This window comes from Nelumbo nucifera, chromosome 5 (genome assembly GCF_055504915.1).
Source record: "Nelumbo nucifera cultivar China Antique chromosome 5, China Antique-T2T, whole genome shotgun sequence".
In the NCBI taxonomy this organism is placed as follows: domain Eukaryota; kingdom Viridiplantae; phylum Streptophyta; class Magnoliopsida; order Proteales; family Nelumbonaceae; genus Nelumbo; species Nelumbo nucifera.
In genome coordinates this window covers 13,401,011-13,424,229 of record NC_142653.1, presented here as the reverse complement: position 1 = coordinate 13,424,229, position 23,219 = coordinate 13,401,011, and the positions used below count along the sequence as shown (strand labels likewise).

General features: G+C 34.8%; 1 protein-coding gene across 4 annotated transcripts; it reads right to left on the bottom strand.

Moving 5' to 3' along the window:
* Positions 1-544: 544 nt before the first annotated feature.
* Positions 545-23,219, bottom strand: LOC104605132 (protein LNK1-like). Of its 4 annotated transcripts, none has more exons than XR_016076266.1 (9): positions 22,596-23,219; positions 17,086-17,621; positions 16,172-16,529; positions 15,944-16,018; positions 11,070-11,474; positions 9,790-9,938; positions 3,300-3,446; positions 3,123-3,215; positions 545-822 (listed from the first exon to the last, which is right to left on the bottom strand). XR_016076266.1 is itself a non-coding variant. In XM_010269760.3 (9 exons), exons 1-8 carry the CDS (start codon positions 22,617-22,619, stop codon positions 3,129-3,131), a joined length of 1,770 nt encoding a protein of 589 aa, XP_010268062.1. In that variant the 5' UTR covers positions 22,620-23,219; the 3' UTR covers positions 545-822; positions 3,123-3,128. The 4 variants fall into 4 exon arrangements, 2 of the variants coding, with proteins under 2 accessions (XP_010268062.1, XP_010268072.1); XR_016076265.1 differs by having other exon boundaries at positions 3,011-3,215; positions 3,300-3,435; XM_010269760.3 differs by having other exon boundaries at positions 3,300-3,435.

Here is a 23,219-nt window from a genome sequence, read left to right as displayed (position 1 = left end):
GTGAACAAATAAAAAAAAATGTATGGGTCTTATAAATTAATACTATACCAAGGAAAAGGGTCCAGGTATGATATCGGGACCAGAAAAAGTAATAACCAATCAGGCGGTATTCTATCAAATTCACGGGTCTTTGATTGGTGAAAGCTCTTGCGATATCATACCTTTCCAGCATCATAGATTTGCCTAAGAAGAAAAATAAACAAGTTCAAAACTAGTATATGGAAATAGAACTGAAGGCCCATTCTTCGTTACCAAAAACAAGGACCATTCTTTATCACAATTTCTCTAGGGTAAAATCTAATGCAGGAAAGACATGTTATCAGAATAGCTTTGACCAACAAAGCTCCACTGTGAATTTTGACGAATAACACCTGTTTGGTCACCTCTTTTATGATACTGGTTGAATGGCTGTAAAATTTTATGGTATTAACTTTCTGATATCATAGTCGAACCCTTTCTAAAGATGCTCTACTTCAAGAGCTATCCCACGTTGTGTAGCCCAATCGTTTAGCAAAATAAAAGAAAACAAAGTACACACACAAAAAAAAAAACTAGGGATTTATAGGAGGCCCACCTGAGAGTATTACATGGATAAAAATAAATATAACTGGCAATCACAACTTCGCACATCACTGTATATTAAAAATGAAGAAGGATGTATCTTAAAGCTCCAAAAGAATAATCTACAACTCAGATGGTTATAAGTTCATTTAATCATGCGTTCAGCCTAGGTAACCTTTTGGTTGGCCATCACTCAACAGTAAATCCTGAGTCCTGGCTATCTGTCTGTGATATAGAGTCGAAAAATGATGCTCAGGAACCCTACACAAGTTCAAAAACAAACAAGAATAACATTAATAGAATATTAATAAAGTGAACAAAACATCAACGCAACATAATATACACAGTATGGGAAATTTCCATACAAAGTAGTACTCAAGTAGATTATTAAGGCAGCATCAAGAAATCTATTATTAGTCATAGAAAATTAAAAAGGATCAAACATCAAAACGTGCAAAATATTTTCAATTGTTCATATATTTGTGCTAAACAGCTTGAAATTCAACAAAATTTGGTCACCACCTCCGACCTAATATTCTAAAGCTTCATGTAAGTTTTCATTAAGAAAAATCCATCACTAGACTAGTTCCTTAAATTATTCCTTTTTAGTTCACATTCCAGGAGAGAGTTTAAAGTTAGCTGATTTCCAACCCACAAACTTCCTAAATCATCTAGTTGTTTAAGGTGAAGCCCAAAAACAAAGGAAGAAGAAGAGATGGGAGGAGAAGGGAGAAGAAGGGGAAGAGAAGAAAAAGAAATGTTACAAAGGTGTGCCTCGAGTTATTACTGTTCACTCTAGAGACTACAAGTTTATAATGTTGCTGAAAGTACAAGTTTGTCTTTACTTGGGCACCCAAATACAAAAACGAAATGAAAACACCCAAAAAAAGCCCTTGGCCCTTTTCACCATATTGCATATTCTCAACACTCCCCCTCAAGCCAACCATAGATATCTATCATGCCCAACTTGCTTAGGTTACTACCGAACTTTGGCTTGTGACCTCCTTTAGTAAAGCAATCAGCAAGTTGATCCTCAGATCTTACAAAAGGGCAAGCAAATTTCTCCACTATTAATTTTTCTCTGATGAAATGCCTATCCACTTTAATATGTTTTGTATGATCATGTTGAATAGGATTATGAGCAATGTTTTTAGCTGTTTGATTGTCACAGTAAAGTCTCATACGATTTTCTGTTGGAATTCCCATTTTTGTTAACAGGATCTTCAACCATAGCAACTCTGACGCCCCATGAGCCATTGCCCTATATTCTGCCTTTGCACTAAAGCGAGCAACAACCAATTGCTTCTTACTCCTCAAACATATCACATTGCCCCCAACTAAGGCACAATAGCCAAAAGTAGATCTTTTGTTGTCCATTGACCCTGCCCAATCTGCATTTGTGTAGGCCTCAATCTTCAAATGCCATCCTAATAGAAGATAGAAATAATAAAAGACCACCTGACTACAACCTGCTACAGTAACCCCGAGAACAGTGCTGCTACGTTACTGCAAGCTGTATTTTCCTTCATGCAACCATGTGCTATCCCTTCCTATTCTTCCTATTTCCCCCCCTTCTTCCTCTCCTTCTATTGCGTTTACTATAATCAATGTCACATTTCAACCTTTCTATTTTCTACTTCACTCCTTTTTTTCCTTCTTTTCTTTTCCTGTTCTTTTTTCCTAGAGGCTAGAGTAGACCATCTCTTTAGAATCTAAAACCTCTAATCCCATGGAACCTGAAAACCTCCTAATATGGATATCTGATTGGGCCTCCCATTATCTCTCTTCATCTATCTGATCCCTCTTCTTTTGAGTGGATAAGGATAGTAATGCTGCCCTCCTCCCCTTTCTTGAATTCCCTCCCCAATTCTGACTTGATCAATTCACTAAATGAGACCCTGAAGACTTACTGTCACCACTATGTTTTGTGCCTTAACTGAGGTAGATTGATGATAGATTTTTTTCAAACATAACCTACATTATGATCTACTATTGCTTATCAAAAAAAAAAAATGTTCTCTTGTCTTACTTTTGGAATGAACAGGTGACTGAAGCTTTGGAAGTTTTCTCTTAATCTTGAGTGGTATGAATGCAACTTCATATAGGGAAGATTAAGGAACATCTAAGGTTGATACTAAGAGAAACCCTAAAGATATACAACTTGATATCTTTCCCCCTATAATCCCTCATAAATTTCTATTGCTATGTGGAGGTGATTGATGTTTAATAGATCAATTTCAATGTGGGTTGAATGTCATCTTCAGTCAAGTATTTGACTTCTCTTCAAGTCTCATGCTTTCTACTGAGTTACAGTTAACATAAATAAATATAAGAGACAGTAAATGGAGAAACAACTTAATATGTGCACCATTACAACCAAGAATATATGGTAAACATTGGCTTTAAGACTGTATCACATAGGCAACATATCCAGATAACAGCACTAAACCTGATACATCCAGTGGTCTCTTAAATAAATATGTATACATGACGAAAGACAGCATTTTCAGGCACACAACACAATTTTCATTGCAGTGTAGCTGGAAGCCACAATTTCTTACTACTGATCAGTTCTGCCTCTTTGTATGTGCTCCATCAGCTACCTTTCCTTGACAAACTGGTTTCTCAGGCTGACTAGTAATAGAACTCTGAATCTGTTCATTGAAATTACAAGATCAGGATTAGTAGAACGGGTGTGCAATTTAAATTAAATTAGAATCAAATGCATGAAAACATACTCTGGCATGAGATTCATGGGACAAGACATCATTAGAAACACTTGTAGATGGATCAGAAGGCCTGTGGAAAAGTAAGTGTGCTATAGACCGATCTATCGGATTTGTCTCAGTTTCCATATCCATAAATTGTGTGCACCTGCAGAAGGGCTAACTCAATTCAATACACTCAAGAGTATTGTTCTGAAAACAAGACAATATCTTAGCTAAACTGTCATTCTCAATTTGAAAAACTGGTTTCATTTTTTTTTTTTGAAGAATCAAGAAGAAAGAAAATTTATTAAAAGAAAAGATTACATCCTATCACATTGGTTGTCTAGATGACACACCAACAACATCTAGTACATACTTCAATTACATGTCCGGGATTTTAAACTGAGAATGCATCTACGTTACAAGGCTGTAACACAAGTGAATTCCCGAAATTTTCCAATAAATCAACTTTGGAGACTTCTGAACTCCAAATTATCACAACCCCTCCTGACAATCCCAAAGCTTGTAGGTCCACCCATTCCGCACCCTCCTCTCCCCAAATATCCAGTTTCAATTTCAAGTCAAAACTTTCCAGTTTTGTTTCCTCCAACAATACCACATCTGTTTTGGTGTTTCTAATTAGATTTCTTACCATTTCCATCTTTTCCATCCCTCAAACCTCTCACATTCCAACTGAGAATCTTCATCCCTCTTCCCCTCCCCCCCCTCCCCCACTGTCCTATTCCTCTTCACTCGTTCTCGTCCAACTTTTCCTCTTCTTATTAAAGCATTAAATTGCATCATACAATAAATTAAATTGCATCAAGTAAAGAAACATATTAAAGCATTAAATTGCATCATACATCTACTGAATACTTTTCCTTGTAGTAAGGTTTTTCCTATTCAAATAGTAAAGTTTAGTGAAGAAAGCCTAATAAATTTTAGACTTCCATATGGAATCAATAGATTGCTACAAAGATCTTTCTCATGTTTACCCTTCAGCAACACACTTACCTTTATTCATGTAACTGACCCCATATATTTGGGACAAGGCTTAGATGATGATGATCAAAGCATATCTATTTTCCAGCTTTTCTTAAGAAGATTCCTAGTTACACAAATTTAGGAGTTTGCATATGAGAAACTTCCTCTGGGAATTGAGAGAGGATAAAAGGGAGGGACCATAGGGTGAAGTGGGAGGAGTTTAGAAAGCCTAAAGAGCAGGGAGGCCTGGGCATAAGGAACATACTACTTAGGAATACTGTCCTACTTGGGAAGTGGCTGTGGGGATTCCCTTTGGAGAGGGATAGTTTGTGGCATAAGGTTATTGCAGCATATATGGTAATGGGCATCTTTTTTTTTCTCAGAAAAGGTAAAGAATTTCATTAAAACAACTGAGAGAGATTACAGACTTGCCTAACAAGGCACCGAGCAGGACAGCAAAAAACTTTATACATCCCCAAAAACCACTATTTATAACTCATACAAAAAGTGACGTACTCAAAGAAGGAGCTGTAAGGACAATTTTTGAACAGCTTATGGACAACAGCTGGCATGCAAAAGCTTCTGCTTTCTTGTCTCCTTTGTCCCCGTGGAATCCATTCGGCTAACTCTTCCCTCTTTCTTGAACTTCGTTAGATTAGATGCTGCTTGTGGAAATAGAGCCCTGTTTTGGGAGGATTTGTGGTTGGGTAACTCTCCTCTAATTGAGCAGTTTCCTTTGTTGTACTCCCTCTCCCAGTATCAGAAAGAGCCCATAGTTCTGTTCATTCTCTTTTGAATTAAACTAGGTTTTTGGCTTAAAAAGGGATCTCAGGGATTGGGAATGTGACTCTTTCGCTACCTTGTTATCTTTGCTCAGCTCTGTTTTCTTGGACCCTGGTACAACATGTTGTGAGGCCTAGCATTGTAGGTTTGGACCTTCTTTTATTTATGTTATGTGATCCTTCTTTATGTTTCTTTCGCTCTCAAGCTTAATGGGCCTGGCCCCTCTATTGTACTAATATGTTTTTTCTGCCTACCAATCAGGGGCAGATATATCTTTGTACTCTTATCTTAAAGCCCTACTATATATAATAAGATTAAGTTGTAAATCACATCTGCAATAATCTGAATTAAAAGAAAAGAAACAGGAGAAAATAAGGAAATTGAAGAGAGAGAAGTGATGGAGGAAGAAGATGGAAGAAAAGGAAGAAGAACAGAGAGTAGTTCAAAACCTCTCTTCAGCCCCCAATGATCTCTTTTATTCTTTTGATGTAAAAAATATGGATAATTACATGAGTGCCCTTAGTAGGGCGTCCATCACTAAAGACAGCAGTAAAAAGAGAGAGAGAGAGAGAGAAAACAAGCCCACAACTAAGGCCCACTACCTACTAACACAAGTCGTAAACATAACTTAAAGAAAAACAAAGAAACTAAGACCCATTCGGTCCATTATCTCTACACTACCCCTCAAGCTAAGCATAGATATTGATCATGCCCAGCTTGCTTACACAATGTTGTAACTTTGCCTTGGGGACACCCGTGGCCAGAACATCTGCTAACTGTTGCCACCCATTTCTCTCAACCCTCTTCGTCGTCTTCTTTTCTCTTTTCTTCTCTCATCCAAAAACTAACCCAACAAATAGTGGAATTTGGACTGCTTCCTTTGATTTCTTGTGCTTTTTCTTCAATGCCTTAAACTTCACAATCCTCTGGAGGAGTAACTTACCCTAGGAAAGAAATTTGGAGTAGACCGGTCCCACCTAAAAATAAAGGTTTTCTGCTAGGAAGTTTCCCTTTCACTTCATGGATGCATTCTTTGCAAAGCAAGTGGTCTTCCATTTACTAATCCCTTGTCCTTTTGTGAATTGTGTTTGGAGGAATTTTTGCTCTCTTTTAGGTTGTAGGTGGGAACCTCCTCGAGATGTGACCAGCCTTTTCAGCCCTGGATTCATGAGATTACCAAAAAAGAGAGGAAGAATATTGTGGAGGACAATAGAACAGCTATTGTATGGATTATTTGGGAAAAAGGAGTGCACAGATATGCAAGGAGAAGTATAGCACAGAAGAAGATTTAATAAATGGTATAAAGCCAAAGGTATCACATTGGGCAAAAACAATGGAAAACTTTAAAGCTTTCTCGGTGGATATTCTCAGATCATGGGAAGTGGTGTCCAACCCACGACTGTGAAAGATAAGGGAATGAAACAGGTGGAAGTCAAAGGAGACCCAAATCTAGTTTTATCGTGGATGAGTTGCAACATTCCGGGTGCCTGGATGTATAGGCAAACTATTAGGGAGATAAGAAGCTTAACAATTGAAGTGGAAGCTACGTTCGGATGGGTGAGGAGAATGGCAATCGGGTTGGCTGATGTCCTAGCGAAACAAGGGGTTTATAGTGATCAATTTTTCTGGGCAGAATTAAAATGGGTTGAAAACAAAAGAATGGGATGTGGATCAAGTCCTAGACTTGTATGTAATGTTTTAAAACTCTCTTAATGAAAGTAAATTTCCGTTGCTGATCAAAAACAAAATAAAATGAGACTTGGTTGCAGTATTCTGCAGTTGATGCTCCTCAACAACTAAGCCTAAATCACCTATATGCATAATTCATAATAGAAGTCATGGTAAGAAGAACAAAACATTATGATAAGAGTATGAAATGTAATGAGTACACCTCTGAACTAGATAGTAAAAAGCAGAAAGTTATGTTTCGGTATCAGCATAGATGCTGTAAGTTAAGGAATGATGTAAATTGCAAATCCATAACTCCATCAAAGGGTTTCTAGAAAAATAGCACGCCATTAAAAGTTAAAAGGTCATAAGTGAGTTGGATCTTCAATTTCAGCCATCCAACCATAACCTTAGCATGTCAACTTAGAAGCCAACTAAGAGTCTCATCCAAGTTGATACAACTCTCAAGCCTCAGGAATCAAGCCATGCTGTTGAATACTTTTGTGTAGGATTCTCAGCAGCCAAGCCACAACATTAGCTTAAATGACTCATGACTTGGGATGAGTCTTGCACAAGCTGTAAAGTGTGTTGTAAAAAGAAAAAAAAGTAAATTTGATAAAACATAAAAGATTGACTCTTGTTTTAGTGTTTAAGGAGTTGACCTTTAAGTTGAGATTTTGAAGTTTGTAAGGGCTGGCTACAAAGCTTGAGATACAAAGAACACGTGAATGTAAATCTTCAGGTATGTATTGAATTTCAGGTCAACAAAAAAATGTTGACCTTAACCCAAGACTTGCCATTATATTCTCATGAATCTGATACCTGATCAACCATTTCTATCTCATGCTAAGGCATTCCTCTAAAACAGCAAATTGCATCACTGTGTTAGTACCATGACAACTGAGCAAAGGTTAATCAAAGCTTTTCTCAAGAGCTACATGCCATGGTGGTGTCCAATTATGGTGCCAAGTAGTAGGAAAGGATTTTTCAACCATATTCTAGGCTATGGTTCACGGTGATGTTTCCACAAAATATCAACATTTTTGAGCCTCACAAGGGGCAAGACAATAACATGGAATCAAGAAATTCTAAACACCCCTTGATATTCCCCAATATTCAAATTTTTTTTGACATGGAGGGAAAGTTCTCCTTTTTCTTTTTCTTTTTTTCTTTTTTTTGATCAGCAGGGAAAGTTCTCATTTGTTATGTATAAATATTTCAACTCTAGACAAAATATTGGAGAAACATCACTAGGTTTGATCAAAAATCAATTGGGAATAGTTGTAAGACATAGAAAATACACATGCCACATATTTGTATACAATAAGTAAAAGGTCTAGACCTTTGAATCAATATTCAATAGTTCTTCAGATATAAAGTTCTTTTAAAAATAATTAAATAATTAATTTAAGAAACATTTTTTATTGGTAATTGTTAGAACTATTATTGACTGAACAAAGGAATAATTATTTACAAGCATGCCAAGCATCCTACAAATTTTAGGTCGGCATCAACCACTTAACCCAGTCCCTTGTTGTTAGATTATAATAATCATATAGTAATATAATAATCACATAATAGTTAATATTTTACTATGGCAGTATGGCCACATAATTCAAGTCAAGATGGACATATTTTAAAGAATGCCAAAGAAAAGGAATTGGGATATAAGAGTTATAATTAGTTCCAAGCATAGTCACATTTCATGGCTTTTTATTAGGAAAAGGTAAGGTAGATTCATTCATTCATTCAAATCATATTATATTCATGTACACTGAGACACTATACAAAAAGTGCATGGCAATTACGACTCCCTTGTGCAAAGACAAAGTGGCGGGATCAAAATAACCGTGATAGGAAACATTACTGAATTGATCCATTGCTGCCAGTCACATTTTATGATATTAAACCAGATGTTCTCATTATTCCTATTTAAGAAATCTAATATTTTATCACTTATTGTACATAATGGGTTGTTGCTTTTTAAGTTTTTTAGTGTGTCATTATACCTCTTTTAACATTTTTGAAGTCACAAATTAATTCTATATTTTCTAATATTTTAATCTTTTCCCAATTTCCCTAGACTTTCCAAATTTCTAAAAGAAAATTACGAAATTTCAGTATTCACAAATGGTCAAATGCTTAAGAAGAATTTTAAACCATGATCTGGATGGATGCATGTAAAAAGCAGCACATGAGAGTAAAGAGTGATCCAGACCATGGGATGTTGAAATTTTGACAAGGAGCATGGAGGTGATTAATACTATGAAAAGAAGAAAAACTAGCATACTATGTTTCATAACACTGATGAGGTTGATGACTATAAAGTTAGCTCTGATATATGGAATTTGGGAACTTCCAGTAATTACATGACACACAAGTTGAAACCCGCAAGATAAGGGTTTGGACGTACATGAGCTGATGGGCATGTTTTAATTCTAAAATATACATCTGGATGTGACTTAGAAAGTTTAAAATTTTCAGGTGGCTATATTCTTTAAAATTGGTAACATGCAGAATGCACAAATTGAGTAATTTCAGATTGGTTTCTTCATTCTGAAATTGAGTAATTTCAGAATGCATAATACCTGTGCATGTATTATGTATATGTCCATTTATACCTTTTTATCTATATGTATTCACTTAAATTGAGTAATTTCAGAATGGTTTCTTCATTGCATCAATAGAATAGTTTTTTTTTTTATTTTTATTATTTTTTTTGAGAAAGGTATGGAAAGATTATATTAATAACAACAGGAAGAGTCATTCTAGACTATATAGAAGTATAGCCCCATCCATATAATCAAGATGCTATGCATTAATCCAAATGAAAGACAAAAATCATTCACAATGACAAAAAAAAGGAAGTCAAAAAAGTCTGAATACACAGAATAGCACGATAATCATCAATCCAGATCAGCAAGAGATATGGTCGAACATTACACTTGGATGAGAAGATTCTAAAATTGATACTGAATGTGATAAAAAAGAACAACAAGATCTCTTTTAATAATATCATCTATATCTAATGGGCAAAAAAATAAAAGATATACAGAGCATGCTGTGCAAGTGTGCTTGGGCATACTTATTTAATTCTTCAGTCTTCAACACTCCATTTTTATCAGCATCATCTTTGCAGCTACAATTTGAGTTTCCAAAATTATGTCTTTGTTCAGCACTCCTAGCCAAGCGGTATAAACTATCTCTTATACACAGCTTTGTCCTGATATCCAACTGAATTTAAACAAGTTCAAATCAGTCAGTTCCAAGTAAATTTATGCCAATGTAAACTTACACAGTTAGTGTAAACATCACCAACACATGCATGGACATGCACACACACACACACACAGATAATGTTTATGGATAGTGAATATATATGACATACAATCATGCACAAGCTTCCCTGCCTTGTAATTTTAATTGACCAGCCTCTAACCATATTTTTCCAATCACCATGATCACTCCTGGCCATAAAGGAATGCAGAACAAGTAATTGGGAGTTAGGAAAGGTAATATGCAGATACGCCCCATGCTTGCAACCTCTTCATAAGGAAAATGTAAATTAAACAACAAATTATCAGTATTCAACAGAGTCCTAACTAGGTTAATTCCTTCCAATTTTATTCACACCATGTATAGAACTGTTCCCATCATATAGCAGATAGTTGTATAGAGATCTACAGAAGTTTGAATCCTTTATGAGAGGTGGAAAATACTGAGCCAATCATGTCTAGCATGTGAGACCCATATATACAGAGTTGATAATGTTGTATTATGGTTGGTGCAGCATTACGAGTAGAACTGTTGAGAATTGGAACTGTCTACAGAGCCCATAGAACAGTTTGGGGCCCCCTAACTTGAGACAAATCCTACATCCACAAGATTGGATCAACCATTAAAAAAGCCCTCTGAAAGTCTGACCAGGAAAATCAGCTTCGTATGTATTTGAAAGGATACATTTTTACTGCTTACATTTGGTAGGAGAACAATTTCAAGTCTTCTAAAAAGACCCTAGGATAACATATAAATCAGATGATTAAATGTCATTTGATTCTGCTGATTTTTAGTGTAGGCACCTTCTACGGTGCAACAGTGCAACACATCTAGTTTTGGGGCTTAATATGCAAATGTCAGGCTGAAAAGCATGAGAATGTGGGTTCAAGTCTGAGAACGATCACTATGTGCAAAGACCCACCAGATATCAGTATATCCCCTCCCAAGACCGACCAGATAACTGGAGCATCATCAGGTCACAGGTATTTTAGCTTTTTTTGCTTTCCCACGCATATAGAAAACCATTCATGGCCATGCACATATATGAGAACATAACCACATATCCATGCATGTAGGAAACCTTTATACCTGTTCCATGACATATTGAAGCTGTCGAAAACTAGTTGCATCTACAGATATTTCATTTGGCAATGCAGAGCTCATACAAGAACTTTGTTGTACAGTTGATGAATCTGCATCTGGTGGATGTTCTTTACTTACTCCTTCAACTTCACTATCACCTCCAACTTCATTTTGAATCTGATGCATGTATTTTGGGACATGAACTTGATCATTTAATGTGGCTTTTACTTGCTGCTGAAGAAGTTTTTCCATCTTTTCCTCTGATGTCATAGATGGACCCTTTGGTGAAGAATCAGTAGACCTTTCCATGGGCTGGACATGATCTGATGCATAAGAAGAAACCTTTGAAGACAGAGAAGGATCATTTTGGTTCTCTGATTTAATACTGGTTGTTGTTGGTGTGATGGCAACCTGAAGTGATTCACAGGAAAGATTATTGGACTCTGAGTGCACATAAGAAATACGATCATGCAAATAATTCATATAATCAGGTCCCATATTTTGCTTTGATTGTAGAATGTCTGGAGAATGAGAAGTTTCTCTGGTTGAGGACACAGCAGATGGAGGTTTTACATTTTTAAATTGGTTCTGGTAATTTGACTGCTTTCTTTGCAAAGTGATCTGTCACATGATAATATGTAAGTATGAAACAAGTGACCTTATTATAGAGTCTAAAATCATAATCTTTTGATAATTATCCAACATCAGATTGGATTAAATAGAAAAAGATCCTCCAATTTTAAAACAATTTACAAGGTCATATCTGATGTAAAGCTAGTGCCGTGACTAAGTGTTTCTATCAATTTATAACAGGCCAAAATTTTATGATTTCCATTGGTATAGTTTCCAGGCATCTGCATTTAAAGTTTCTGTTGACTAAAATGAAAAGTCTTTGTTTTTTAGTGCATGTGAATTGATTATTTAATGACAACTGATCGTGAGGACTGAGAAACACCTTTGGCAGGTAAGTCTTAGAATTTTGGTTTCAGGGGACAACTGAGAAATAGGAAGATCAAGATGTAATTGAATTTCTCAATCTCCTTGGAGGAGTCCTGTTCCTAATGAGCAGGACTGCCAAATCCCATATTTTTTTTCTAAAAATTGGAAAATAGTATATTAGGGTTTTCTGATCGTGGCAAGCAACAGGGCTAAGTTTGGTGATTGGGACTGATAGTGTTTGGTCCTTAGCATATATCTATAGTTGCTGGAACTGGTTTTAAATTTTTTGGTGGAAGAATGAATTTTATCTAAATTTTTCATTTTCCTATTTTACTGCCCCTGTCAGCATGGTTGTGAAGGGTTGTTTTTACGAATTATTTGAAACGAGTGTTCTTGGAGCCTTGTTTTCTAAATCAGAATTTGTTAGAAACTGATTGAAAATCGCTCAGGACTTTCTTAGAAAGGTCGACAGATACATATTCCTATAAACTAATTTGGGAGAGCATTCTAACCTATAAATCATAGCCTTTGCATTAGTTAGATGTAAAAAAGTATGTATGCATGCTTCCTCCTCCTAGTGTTGTGATACCTCAAGGGAGGTTTATAGGTTGAAGAAGTCTATTTATGGACTGAAACAATCTGTAAGAGCTTGATTTGACCGGTTTAGTACCACTATCAAGAAATTTGTGTACACTCAAAGCAGGAATACATACTTTGTTTGTTAACCTTGAGAATGGTTTGTCCTACTTTTAGTATATATATTGATGACATAGTTGTTACTAGTGACCATTAGGTTGAGATTGAGAAATTGAAGACTTTTCTAGCCTCTAAATTTGAGATAAAAGATTTGGGAGATCTTAAATATTTCTTGGCCATTGAGGTGCCAAGGTCCAAGAGGGGAATATTTGTGTCTCAAAGGAAGAATATTCTTAATCTTCCAGAAGAAATAGGGAAATGGGTGCTAAGATGATAGATACACCTATCAACCCCAATGTTTTAAAAGCGCAAGGCGCAAAAAAGGTGCAGGGGCCAATTTGCGCCTCAGTCGCAAGGCGCAAGGTGAGGCGCACATCTTTTTAAAGCAAGGTGCAAAAATACAAAAAAAATCAAAAAAAATGTCAAACAAAGAGAAAGAAAAATTATTAAACATAATATTAATAAAAAATATAAACTTAAATTTTAAAATAGATGTTATAAAAAATCCTTTATCTAAAATTAAAATAGATAAACATAACATGTAAAGCGTATTCAAATTAGAATTTAAAATAAAATCAAACATATAAAACATTTTCAAGCAAGTAAAACTCACAATCTCTTTTTTTCCTCAATTGCATTACTTTAAGTAGCTAATGTGATGTAAAACATATTACATTCCTGATTCTACGACCCGCCTTTGTGCCACGCCCCTCAAGGCAAGCCCAAACAAGTCCATATTAGGGTCTTAAGTTCTTAGTTTTCACACAAAAAATAATAATTTTATAATTCTAATTGCTTTTTAAGAAGATATTTTATTAGGATGAATGAATGAGCAACATTAACAAATAGAGGTTGGAGAACTTTTTGAAGCAAGGCACAAGGTGAGGCACGCACCTATCACTTAAGTATAAAGACATGTTTCAAAAAGATTGATGGGAAGATGAACAATCAAAAAAGTTTAAAAAACAAAAAGATTGGTGGGAAGACTTCTTTACTTGTCCTTGACAAGACCAACTATTGCCTATGCAATTGGAATAATGTCAATATATGCATACTCCTCAGGTTCCCCATCTTGAAGCAGCTGAGATGATTCTCAGATATTTGAAGGCCTCTTGTGGAAGGGGACTCTTATTATATGATAATGGGCATCTACAGCTAGATGTGTACACTAATGCAAATAGGGCCAGGCCAATTGATGACGAAAGGTCTACTTAAGGATATTGCACCCTACTTGGAGGCAATTTGGTTACTTAGAGGAGCAAAAAGCAAAATGTGGTGACTCGATCTAGTGCAAAAGTAGAATCCGGTCCATGGCTAATGGAATATCAAATTATGGCTAAGAATAATTTTGAAGGAGCTTCATATTGAATCTAAGGATCCCATGAAATTGTATTCTGATAATAAAGTAAGCATTAACATAGCCCACCATCCTGTGCAACATGGTCAAACCAAGCATGAGAAAGCTGATAGGCATTTTGTTAAGGGAGAAGATTAACATGAATTCCAAATGTCAAGACTGTAACCAACTTGTTAAATTTTTTACAAAGAGCTCATTTGTTTCCTCTGGTGTTTAATATCTAAAACTATAAAAATTACTTTAAGAGGTGCATTGGAGTTGGAGAACTTTTCTTGGTTCCAATATCTAAATGTAGAGAATGTTGTTCCGAAATCTGAATGTTATGTTTTGAAAAATAGTAATTGACTGCTTTAACCCTAGATATGAGAAAGTTTCTTTAACTATTTAATAAAATAATTAAAAATTAATTAATGAATATAAAAAGATTAAATTAATTAATTGATCAAAAAATAAATAATTAAATAATGTTTTAATAAATATATATAACTAGAACTTAATAAATAATTAATAAAAATAAATAGATCAATGATGAATTATTAAATAATTAATAGTATCTAACAAATAATAATATTTATTAATTATTCATAAAAATGTTTATTTATTAAATAATTATTTAATTACACTACATTATTTATAATAGAAATTAGTAATAACTATTTATTAAGAATCAATTATGTAATAATATAATAAAATTAATTATTAAAATCAAATAATTAGAATTGGAAATTAAAATTAAATATTAATAAAATAATAATTATTAATAATCAATTATTTAAAATTAATTAAATATTTTAGCATTTAATAAATAGTTAAGTATTACTTAAAAAACAACACGAACACACACACACACACACACATACATACATACATATATATATATATAGAAAGTTTGATATCATCCGATACATTAAGGCTAAAGAAGAAGTGGCAACCAAACACCCCCTCTTTTTCTCTCTCTAAAAGTGGTACAATTCCACTTTAGAGTTAAGAGCTAAGAGGAAACAAACAGGCCCTAAGGGTTTAATAAAGAAGAAACTTAACTTTGACTAGATACGTTGAGCATAATTGACATCTATGCTCCACTTGAGGGGGAGTGTAGGAATAGTTTAGTTTTATTTGTTTTATGTAAAGAGGGGCATGATAATAGTTTCGTTCCTTTTAAACACAAGTATAAATAAGAAAGGACGGATCGACTCAAAAGCACTTCCACTATTTCTCATTAGTTAGTTAGCCTATATACAAAGCAAAGGCAAAAGAGGCTTTGATTGATTTTATCCCATTAAGGTTTGTTCATTGCATAAGGACAAAAGATGGACTTGGGGGGGGACATTCAGAAATCATGATTCAAAGATGGTATTAATGCACTTTGGTCCCATAGAAGAGAAATTCTTATCAGGAAGAGCCGCCATCTGTTCTTGAAGGACTACAGTTGCGCTTTTATCTGAAACCTGCAAGGCTGTAGGAGGAGGAAGGCAAGCCACAGGTGGTGGGTAATAGGGTAGATGAACAAAGAAAGGCCCCATGCCCCATAAGTTTTCATACAGTTCTCAAGGAGGCAAGATTTGTAGCTAATACTGGACACTTCAATCAGATGGACCAAAAGAATTATTAATACTTTGATGAACAAGCTAGAAAAGGAGAAAATAGGGTAGAGCTATATTCAATGTCTACTGATCCAGTGTTGGCAAAATGGCCATTTATGTACTCGGGTGTATCTCCTTATGGGAGAGTTAAGATGCTCTATTTATTGATATGCTTTCTTTTACAACTTGATAAAATTTCTTTGATCTGTTAGTTATCAAAAGAAAACAAAAACTAATAGAGATGGTTACAAAACTGTTAAGGAAATATGTTTCAAGAATTTTCCCATGTCAGTTTTGTAACATACCGTCACACCAGTTTCATTCTTAGCTTGGGTGGAAGATGAAATTTTAACCTCAATTCCTCCAATAATCTCATTCCCCTGCAAATGTAAAGCAATTCACCAACACCAGTTCTCTTTAAAGAGAAATGTAAGTGAAACAAAATGGTTAATCGTGTCAGATAAATAAATGATTATGACATTGAAGTGATTCAACCATGAGATAACATGCTATTTAATTTTTTTCTTACTGACCTCTCTCTTGGATAAGGTTTCGTCCCTATTCTCAGTATCTGTGTCCAACCAATCAGTATAAGAGGAATCTTCCAAAGTAACAGCCTCTACAGCATCCATTGCCTGAGAACTTGTTCTACAAATATCGGAATTATCAGAATCAGTAACCAAAGGACTAACTGTGTCAGGTGAAATTTTCATATCAGGTTGCCGATGCTTTGATGTACTTCTCAGTTCACTTGACTCTGAACATGAAGATTTGAAGCCTGACTTCTTGAGAGGGTCTTCAGGGCCATCAATGGCACGAGAAGAGGATGAAAACCATGACATTTCATCATCATTACTAGCATTCCCTTGCCCGAATGTGGAATCACAGCTTCTGCATGTCAAAGTCAAGAATGGGAATAGGCACTACAAATCAGGATTTACCTTTTTTTCATCAGAAACCAAAAGAAGATTAATTTACAATGAATATGGAACTAAACAAAACAAAACTGCAAAACATAATTCATGTAGCCAACCCCATATAGTTGGGATAAGGCTTAGATGATGATGATGATGAACCAAAAGAAGATTAATTTATTAAACCTGCCAAAGAATGTGAAAGCAATGCATGCACAAAGGTTTGAAATTACACAGCAAAATTCACATATGTAGGCTAGGCCCAAGAATGATCCACATTTATACATTTTTGTTAATGCTTTTATGCTTGAAGGGCATAATGTCATTTATTTGTTTGTACTTTGAAGCAGGGAGGGGGTTTGGGGGTTAGAGCAAATTTATAGCTTTGATACTAGGCGAGCATGTTCCTAGTGATTGAAGTAATTCCAAGGTACATAAGAAATTTGAGTCCTGGAAAAACAAATATGAAAAAATATAAACCTGGTAAACATAAGTTTAGCTTGGAAAACAAAAGACAAGTTCTTTGAAGTTACCTAAACATACGAACAACATCCTCAAAATTGCCAATATCAGGCCATCCATAATACAAAAGGTCACCATTCTCCCTGTCCTCTTGCTCATTACTAAAAAATTCAAGGTCACTCCCTGCTGAAGAAATATCATGAAGTGGGAAGTGGCACAAACTGTTATCCATTCCAGAACTTCTACTATCAAGCATTGCGTCATCTGCAGAGAACTCGTTGCCAATTGAATCTACATTGCAATTATTGAAGCAACTATTGGGTATCTCAGTGTTATCAGAAGTTAAAGTTGCTACTTCTTTAATGGAGTCAGTATCACATGAAGCAGAAAACACACCATCAGGTGTGCAAGACCACGAACCCTTTTCCAACATTGAATGCTTTCCTTGCTTTAGAGTTGGAGATATTGTTTCCAGTTTTTCTAAAATACCATCATCGGCAATATATTTGCTTTTTGTGTTCTTTGTAAAAGTACATACTGTCTCAAGGCGTGGCTTCTTGTGGCGATCAATTTCAGGTGCACAATCATCCCAAACAATATCGTCAAGCTGTAAAACCAGTTAGAGGATTTAGATGATCAGAATTGTACATTCAACATAAAATTAGCATATCATAATGAAAGAATAAAAATATCTGAAGTACCAGAAATGAACATGAAACAAAAACAAATATTGATAAATCATGATAAAGGAAGAAAAACAAAGTAAATAAAATTAAAGATGGAAAGTTGAGGTCATATGCATGAAATCCTGAGGTCCACAAAGTTTAGGGTAGGAAGAGATCGCTCAGCTCTCATCAACTCCCGCTAGAGCTGATCAATTAAACTCCATATTTAATATTTTTCACCCTCTAACCTCCTTATCCTCATTGTTATCCAAAACATCCTCAATCATCTCAGATGGATCATATTGAGACAATTCATTTTCTTCTTCAATCACACATAGGGATCAACGTAAAATTAGCTTTGTCAAAATCCATCCACAGTTTGTATTGGCACAATCACCACAGTCAAAACTCCTACTCAGGATGTATAACCAGTCACAATTTTTTTTCACAATAAAATATTTATTAAAACAAAAAAGAATGTACAAGAAAGGTGACAAGAAGTCACCCAAGAGAAGAGGAAATATACTTTCACCCACTACATGCTAAAACTCTAAATCCAAGAGATCACACCCAAATTTGAAAAGAAACTAACAACCCAATTGACCCTAACAAACCTGAACGCATTAAGATTCTGCCCTCCCATCCCTACCAACATCACAAAGCTTCAAAAACCTACATCAAGCCCCCCAATGCCAAACGACAAAGAGACTAAAATTCCAACTTAAACCTCACAATCTTGCTCAATTACTCGGCTTCTTCAGTGACTTGAACATGAAGTCCTTTGCTCTTCTTACAAACCTTCATTACCTTTTTCACCTTCTTACAAGGCTTAACACCAAACACCACCCATTCATTCAGTCAGGAAAAAAAATTTTGAAACCGGAATTGTATGAGGGCTTCTGTTTCTTCTAAGCCATCTCATCGCATTTGTGCCTCCACAGTTACCCACGAATCCAATTGAATATCATTGATCCTTTCAAACTCTAACACCGAATTTTCCCAAAAGCCTGCTCTGTGACCACCTCACCTTCCTTTTTATCGTCATCCCCTGCCACACCAAACGCTTCCAATCTTCCTTGAACATCCTTTACCCTGAGGCTAGTTCCCTCTGCTTCATTATCCAGATTATTTCTCCTTTGAACACTTTTTTGTAGGCATTCTATATTTCTCCTCCAGCACTTTGAAGGTTCTCCTAGCAGATTCTTCTCCTCTTAGGAAAAAAACCCCAATAACCAGTCAAAACCATCACCTTGACTTGAGTATCTTCCCCCAAGGATTTCTATTCCAATTGTTGCAATTAAAATAAGGGTTGGCCGTGTTAGCAAGGAACTTCTGTCATTAGATAGTCTCTCAATTGAAGTTCTTCAACAAAGACTACCTCAATTCACATAAAATCTGGAAGAGGATAATGATGGGTTGCACTTATATAATCTATCAGCAAGGTCATGCTTCTTAATAAATGGTCACATGCTGCTAGAGAAATGTATCATGTAAAAATAACAAATCATGGTTTAATGCTTCAACTGTACAATCATTGTCATCAATTTGACTAGTCCAATGAGAAGATTAAGTCTCTTAATCTCCTGTTTCTACATCAAACAAACCAAAAGTAATCCTCTCCAACATATGGTTGAGATCTATATGTTTTTCATCCTTAAGATTCTGAAACACGTACTATTTTCATCCTCTCTGAGTTTTCCTCTGATGTTTTTAATGTTACTTCCTTTTTATATAAGTTCTTGGCCGCTTTCTTTTTAGTGATACCTCAAGGTACAAGGTGAATGTTCAATAACCAGCCATCTTTTGTAGACATATTAACAGTTTGATCCAAATTACAATAGAATACTTCCATAGGATCAAAGTATTGGTATTGGGTATCATATTGGAAAGTTTGGATATGGATATGCATACAAATACACTTTGGAAACGCATGGATACGGACGAAAGATATGAAAATGCTTGGATACACTAGGGAAATGCATACAAATCACATAAATATGTTAATAAAGCTAAATATAAAGCTGAGTTATCTATGAATACAATATAAGCACATGAGAAATGCACACTTTAATAGGTTATACGAAGGGAAACATTACAATCAACAATACCAGGATTCTAGAACATGTACACATCATACAATAATTATCAATCTATTTCAGTTTTCATAATTATAATTTTCAATTATTGTTAACTTTATGGGAAATTTTATTTATTTAGTATTTGTATATAAATAATAGCTCTATTTTTTCCAATAATAAATATGTTCTCATTTTTAACATGTAACTTTTTATTTTACATATAATTGTAAATAAATCATATAAATAATTTAAGATAGACAGAATATTTTTTTATAAATAAGGTAAACAAAATAAATTATTTTTTATTTTCAATTTTCATTAAATTTTGGGAAATTTTTGGGAAAAATTAAATCTTGAATTATTTATTTCAGTTATTATAATTATAATTTTCAATTTCTATTGATTTTTTGGGAAATTTTATATATTTAGTATTCTTACGTAAATAAACTCTATTTTTCAAATAATATATTTTCATTTTGAACATATAATTTACAAGTAAAATAAAACATATGAACACATAAATCATTTAAGGTAGATAAAATAAATTATTTTTATCATTTTTTGTTTTATTAATTTTTTGAGGAAAATTGAATCTTAGATTATTTATTTCAGTTTTTATAATTATAACTATATTTCACTTTTTATAATTATAATTTTCAATTTTTACTAAAGTCTAAAAACAGTCCAAAAGCGGTCAATATACAAAGTCATGAAACCAGGCACCGATATGCTTCTGTATCAATGCATACCAGACCGTATCCACCGATATGGTGTGATACAACCCGATACGAAGGTGTATCATACCGATACACATGACTTGTGCGATATAAACCCAGTTGTGGCATATCCTATATCTGTGGTCATTGATACGGATACGATATGCCCCATATTAGGAGTATCATGTCAATACTTCAATCACTTCCACTACCAAACCAGACAATTCTAAAGTAGGCTCTAGTTTACCTACTATCTAAAGGTAAATTTGTTTCATTTATTCATTGTTAATCCATCTCAAAGAAAATTACTTAACGATCTGCTTCAGTGGACCAAACTCTAGCGAACCATTTTTTATGGTTTTCAACATTCCTATTACTCAGGACATTTTTTTCTCATTCTAGTGAATATCACAGCATTGTGGATGTTCTCAATACTTAACCATACAACTAACATTCCCTTTAGTTTCAACAAAGTGTTGGAGTTCATGCATAAGCCCCATCTGCTCAGTTGACTGCTATCAAGTTCACCCTACGATATTTCATATACACCATATTTTCAAGACCTTTCTAATTTGATGGCCCTTTCATCTTCATTTCCATGCTTATTTGGATGCTGAGCAGGTCAATCCCCTGCTGGATAATGTATCTTTCTACTATCTCATTTCCTGAAGCCTTTACAAGCAGGTCACAATTTCTAACTCCAATACAGAATCTAAATATTGCAGCCTTACAAGCACATACACAAAATAAAATGGATCAGGTCCTTTCTTGGTGAATAGGGATGTGGGTTGGGTTAAGCAATAAACCTGTCTTGACCTTAATCAGGTTTGGTTTGAGGTCAACCTGCACCAAACCCAACCCCGTTGACACAGTGACATTGGAAAACTCTAAATATAGCCACTGCAAATAACTGTGGTGCTGTTCATGAGTCAGATCGGGTTCAGGTTGTGCCAGACCTATGTCAAACCCAATACAATGGCATCTCTACTGGTGAAGCTGTGCATGTTTTGTCTAGGCCTTCATATGTTGTGATGTGATGACAATGAAGGCATTACTACTTAACCTCTAATAAAGTATTTCATGCTCCCCCCGCAAAAAAAAAAGAAAAAAAAGTTCCCCTTGATTTCCATTTTGTTTTAGTCTCAGCTAAAAGTTCCCCTTGATTTCCATTTTGTTTTAGCCTCAGCTCATCTCAATCCATGATATGTTATCTTCTTTCAGTATCACTCCCAATAGGTTTTTCTTTTTTTCTTTTTTTGTCTAATTGTTTAACCGTTCGCTTCATTACAAAATTGTAATATATAAATAAAAGCACGCCCTATATATGCCGATTAAGGCGTTATGGTTTGGAATTGAGTGCTGGCTGTTATCTCAGGAAGTGACTAGCGGAGTTATAATTTTGGTTCTTGAATTTTGTATTGGGGGATGTACCTCTGAGTGTTAGTTTGTAGGCTAGGGCTTAGAGAGCTTTTATTTCATTGTTCTTGATGATTCCATATCACCTATCTCGTATCCCTTCCTTTTCTTTTAATGAATTTAATTTTTATTTACTATCAGAAAATATGTCAATTAAGATATTTACAATTTCTCATTGACATTTTGATATATCTCATAAAGATACAAGAGGTTTGACAAGTACAAAAAACAGAAACTGCATATTTCAAGAGTTTGAGAAAATTCATCAAGTGATTGAATAATCTGAATACTTATCTAGCAAGGTAGCAAGTTGGCAATTCAGCCGAGAGATAAAGTTTTGCTACCTAAAGAAAATGGTAATAAATTTGCAGACGACCAGCTGGAAATTTAACGACCACTAATAGAGAATTTCAATGCTACCAGCCTCATCTTTTTTTTTCTCTCATTTTCTTTCCTTTTCATATTTTGGGCATGTAATTTACAAGTTCTACATATAAAGAAGTTGTGCTAACCATAAGAACCAGAGAACACATGAATTTCTTCCATTTTACTCCTTCCAAAAATCATAAGAACTAGACTGATATCTGTGGATGAATATGACAACCAGAATAACAAGTGCACGGCATGTTTAAAAGATTAGATCTACAAAATAATACAGAGAAAAACTAAAAATAAATAAATACAAATAAATACAAAACTCCCTTACCTCGTACGAAGTCCAGTCTGACATTCCTCCCAGATGCTCTATCCAGAACTAAGGATTTGCACAACTCTTTGATCTGATCTCATGTTTACAGAAGATTAAAAAGGAAAAAAAAAATCTTTGTATTATCTTCAATTGTCGAATTGAAGAAACCAAAAGAGGGGGGAACCTTCCTCAATCACCAAACCCTAACTGAAGCACCCCGAAAAGATGAATAGAAGAAGCTCCAAACAACCAAAATCTTCTCTAAATTAACAAACATAATAGCTCATAGAGAAAAGTCCTTAAAGCTCCAAACTTATAACATTCGGTCTAAAATTTACCAGAAACTACAAAACCAGCTGTCAGAAAACTACTTTCGGAGTTATAGAACAGTCTGAGGACCGCCGGAAAACAAGAACTCTTGCCCTAATTAGAAGTCGCCGGAGATTGGTGTTTTTCCAGGTTCTTTAGTCGCCTCGAATGAAGTTTTTTTTTTCTATTTTCATTTTAAAAGATAACAAATAGAGGGTTGTCGTGCGAGGAAGACACGTGGCGAATGAGATCAAAACAATGGCGGCAGCAAGCAACTGGAAAAAATTGCATATCAAAATTCGTGGTTCCGAAGCGGGTACAGGATACGATCTG

Bases quoted from the DNA above. Each gene is read 5' to 3' on its own strand.
- LOC104605132 (XM_010269760.3), bottom strand. From the start codon at position 22,619: ATGTCAGACTGGACTTCGTACGAG. The intron at 11,475-15,943 runs GTATGTTACAAA...GAATCACTTCAG, and splicing joins AGAATGAAACTGGTGTGACG to GTTGCCATCACACCAACAAC. The intron at 9,939-11,069 runs GTATAAAGGTTT...GTTTAAATTCAG, and splicing joins TTCAATATGTCATGGAACAG to TTGGATATCAGGACAAAGCT.